The sequence below is a fragment of the Echinops telfairi genome, unplaced genomic scaffold, assembly GCF_000313985.2.
Source record: "Echinops telfairi isolate 266 unplaced genomic scaffold, ASM31398v2 ScPeMD7_7457;HRSCAF=8495, whole genome shotgun sequence".
Lineage (NCBI taxonomy): Eukaryota > Metazoa > Chordata > Mammalia > Afrosoricida > Tenrecidae > Echinops > Echinops telfairi.
In genome coordinates, this window is record NW_022111357.1 from 23951747 (window position 1) to 23954853 (window position 3107).

The 3107-nt window shown below is 51.5% G+C and overlaps 1 protein-coding gene across 1 annotated transcript in view; it reads left to right on the forward strand.

Annotated features, from left to right (window-relative positions):
* Positions 1-3107, forward strand: part of ECE1 (endothelin converting enzyme 1) — a 61746-nt gene that overhangs the window by 14367 nt on the left and 44272 nt on the right. The window contains exon 4 of the mRNA XM_045298940.1: positions 1144-1356. Coding sequence (XP_045154875.1) covers positions 1144-1356 — 213 coding nt within the window. The remainder of the gene's footprint in view (positions 1-1143; positions 1357-3107) is intronic.

Genomic DNA, 3107 nt, shown 5'->3' on the forward strand with positions numbered 1-3107 from the left:
AGCTGCCCTCTGCTCACCGGTGTTTTATAATACCAATGAGACATGAAAGTAATAATTTATAAATTATCAAGGGTTCATGGGGGAGGGAGGGGGAGAGAAAAATGAGAAGCTCAAGTAGAGGGAGAATGTTTTGAAAATTATGACATAAATGATTTCATATGCTCATGGGAGCATATATAGGGGGATAGCCCTGTCCCCTGCCCAGCCGGGCTGACTACTGTCCTGCTTAGGCCCTAGCTAGGAGGCGGCTGGCCTGCCACTGGTAATGTGGGCAGTCATCACAGGAGAAGATGGCAGGTGCCCCCAAAGGACCTTTGCCCTACCTGTCTGTCATGCGGGGGAGGAGGCGGCACCATGAAGAAGAGCAGGACTGGCCTCCCTCGCTGGCCACAGCCAGGTTCTCTGCCTTCCTCTCCTCGTGTGTACAGGGCTCCTCGTGTGTACGGGGCTCCTCGTGTATACAGGGCTCCTCGTGTGTACGGGACTCCTCGTGTGTACAGGGCTCCCAGGCTGGTTGGGTTTCTGAGATTCAGTGAGGTCACTCTTCTGGCCTGTGGATGATTCGGAGTGCCCGTTCCGAATCCTGAGTGTCCTCCCTACGACCTGTGCCATCTCATCGTCACAAAGTCAGCCCTTTTAGAATGAAGGATCTTCTCCTGCAGCTCTCTCGACTTTTCTTACCTAATGTTTGTATCCCAACTAAGTTAACAGCTCTTGAAGGAAGGACGCTGGCTCTTAGAGTGCATGCGCACGCGTGGCCCATGCCCAGCAAGGGTACTCAATAGCCACTTTGTTGAAGAAACAGATGGGTGAATGAGTGGATAGATTTGCTGAATGCCAGAGGCAGTGTTTTAAAATTCAACGAGTATTTGTGGAAATACGGGAAGTAGCGGGGGATGAAAGACTAAGCGAATCCCTTTGAATCTGGATGGTTTTTGAATGTACAGAAAGGATCTTCAATGTCAATCAGGAGTCAATTCAACAGGTCTGATTTTACAAGCCAGGAGGTTACAGATCTATTAAAGTCATTTCTACGCAAGGGACGGGAGAGACTAGTCATCCCTGGGCCCAGAAGAGCTACACTGGGCTCTCTCTCCCTGCCCGCCCTTCACTAACTAGCCTCTTACCCCTGGTCCCTGGCAGGGTCCCCCTCGATGTGCCTGAGTGAGGCCTGCGTCTCGGTGACCAGCTCCATCCTGAACTCCATGGACCCCACGGTGGACCCCTGCCAGGACTTCTTCAGCTACGCCTGCGGCGGCTGGGTCAAAGCCAACCCCGTGCCAGACGGCCACTCCCGATGGGGGACCTTTAGCAACCTCTGGGAGCACAACCAAGCCATCATCAAGCACCTCCTCGGTGAGCACCCAGCAGGGGGACGAAGGACGGGGCCGCTAGCCAGGCCTGGGGAGAGGGCAGTTTTGCAGAGGGGTAGACCGTAGACGTTGGAGGAGGAGAAAGGAGGCCGGAGTGTCTGTCTAATCACACTGACGGGATGAACCTGAGCAACACAGGCAGCGCTAACCACGGAGCCCCAGGCTCCGTCTCTGATGCCCGTACCACAGGGTTTTAAGAGGTATAAACTTAGCAAGCTCACTGTGCTAAGAAGATTCCAACTCATAGGACAGGGTAGAACTGCCCCGGTGGGTTTCTGAGACTGTAACTCTTTAACGGGAGTAGAAAGCCTCATCTTTGTCCTGCAGAGTGGCTGTTGTTTTTGAAATGCTAACCTCACGGTTAACAGCCTAACTCCTAACCCACTATGCCACCAGGGCAAATCGATAAAACATCCACATGCTGGGTGACACGTGGAAGCACACAGAATGGACAGCTACGGTGGTCCTTTTGTAGCTTCAACTTGGAGGGTTTTTTGTTGTTTTGTTTACTTTTGGATGAGAGCTTTATTGAGGTATAATTCTCAGGCCCTAAAATTCACCTTTAAAAACTGTACAGCTGAGTGGTCTTCCATATATTCACAGGATTGTGCACTCACAACCACTATTCCAAGCATTTTCATTCTTCCCCAAGGGAACCCCACGCTCACTGGCAGCCACTCCCCAATGGCCCACATTCCCAGAGCCCAGCAACCTCCAGTCCACCTTCCTTCTCCATAGAGGTGCCCATGAGAGCCACTCTCTAAATTGAATAGCACAGTATTTCGCCCTTTGTGACTGGCTTGTTTCACCGAGGGAAATAGATTTGAGGTTCATCGTGCAGGATAGCTTGTGTCTGTACTTTGCCCCTTTTTGTTGCCGGGTTCCCTTCTGTGGATGCACATGCAACCTTGTATTTGTCAGATGGTGGGCATCTGGGTTTGTTCCCACCTGTGGGCTCTTGGGAATAATGCTGCTGTGAGCGCTCGTGTACAGAGGTCCGTGTGGACCTATGTTTTCAATTCTCTGGGTGTGTGCTAGGAGTGGAATTGCTGGGCCGTGGCCAACTCTCTGTTTAACGTCCTGAGGAGCTGCCAACACAAGTGGTCTTGTGAAGCAGCTGCTCATTTCCACTCTGGCCAGCGACATGGGTAAGGTCCCCCACCCCCACGATTTTCTTGTGTTGATTCTGATCGTAACCCTCCAGGTGGGTGTGGAACGGTGATAGCTCTTGTGGTTTCGGTTTTGTTCGGTGTCCTTGTGTACATGTGTGGAGGAGGCTGCTGTTCATTGATTGGCCAGCTGCTCTGTCCCACCTGTCGTGCTGAGGGATTTTCTTCCCAACAACGATAGGTAGTGAGTCTGCATTGCAACACTCTGGATTGGATTCATAATGCTGTAGCTATCTATATAGCTACCCTTGTCTGCTGTTTATTTAGTATTGGTTTTAATTCTATTTTTCCATCTTGAGTACAAATAGACCCAACAAACATGCACTCATTCAGCAATCTTCACTTGTGTGTGAGATCATCAACCAGGGTGGCATACTTCACTCACTTGGTGTCCCCCGCCTCCCTCCCTCTCTGCCCATAGTGCTTCACCTCCATGAACGCCTTCCAGGGCTCATCTGTCATACGGTCGGCACAGTTCTCGGGGCGAATCTTCCGGGCCCGATGAGCTGAGTTGGTGTCTGATTCAGAGATGGCCTCACAGGCTGCTTTGTCCTGATCAGTGTTG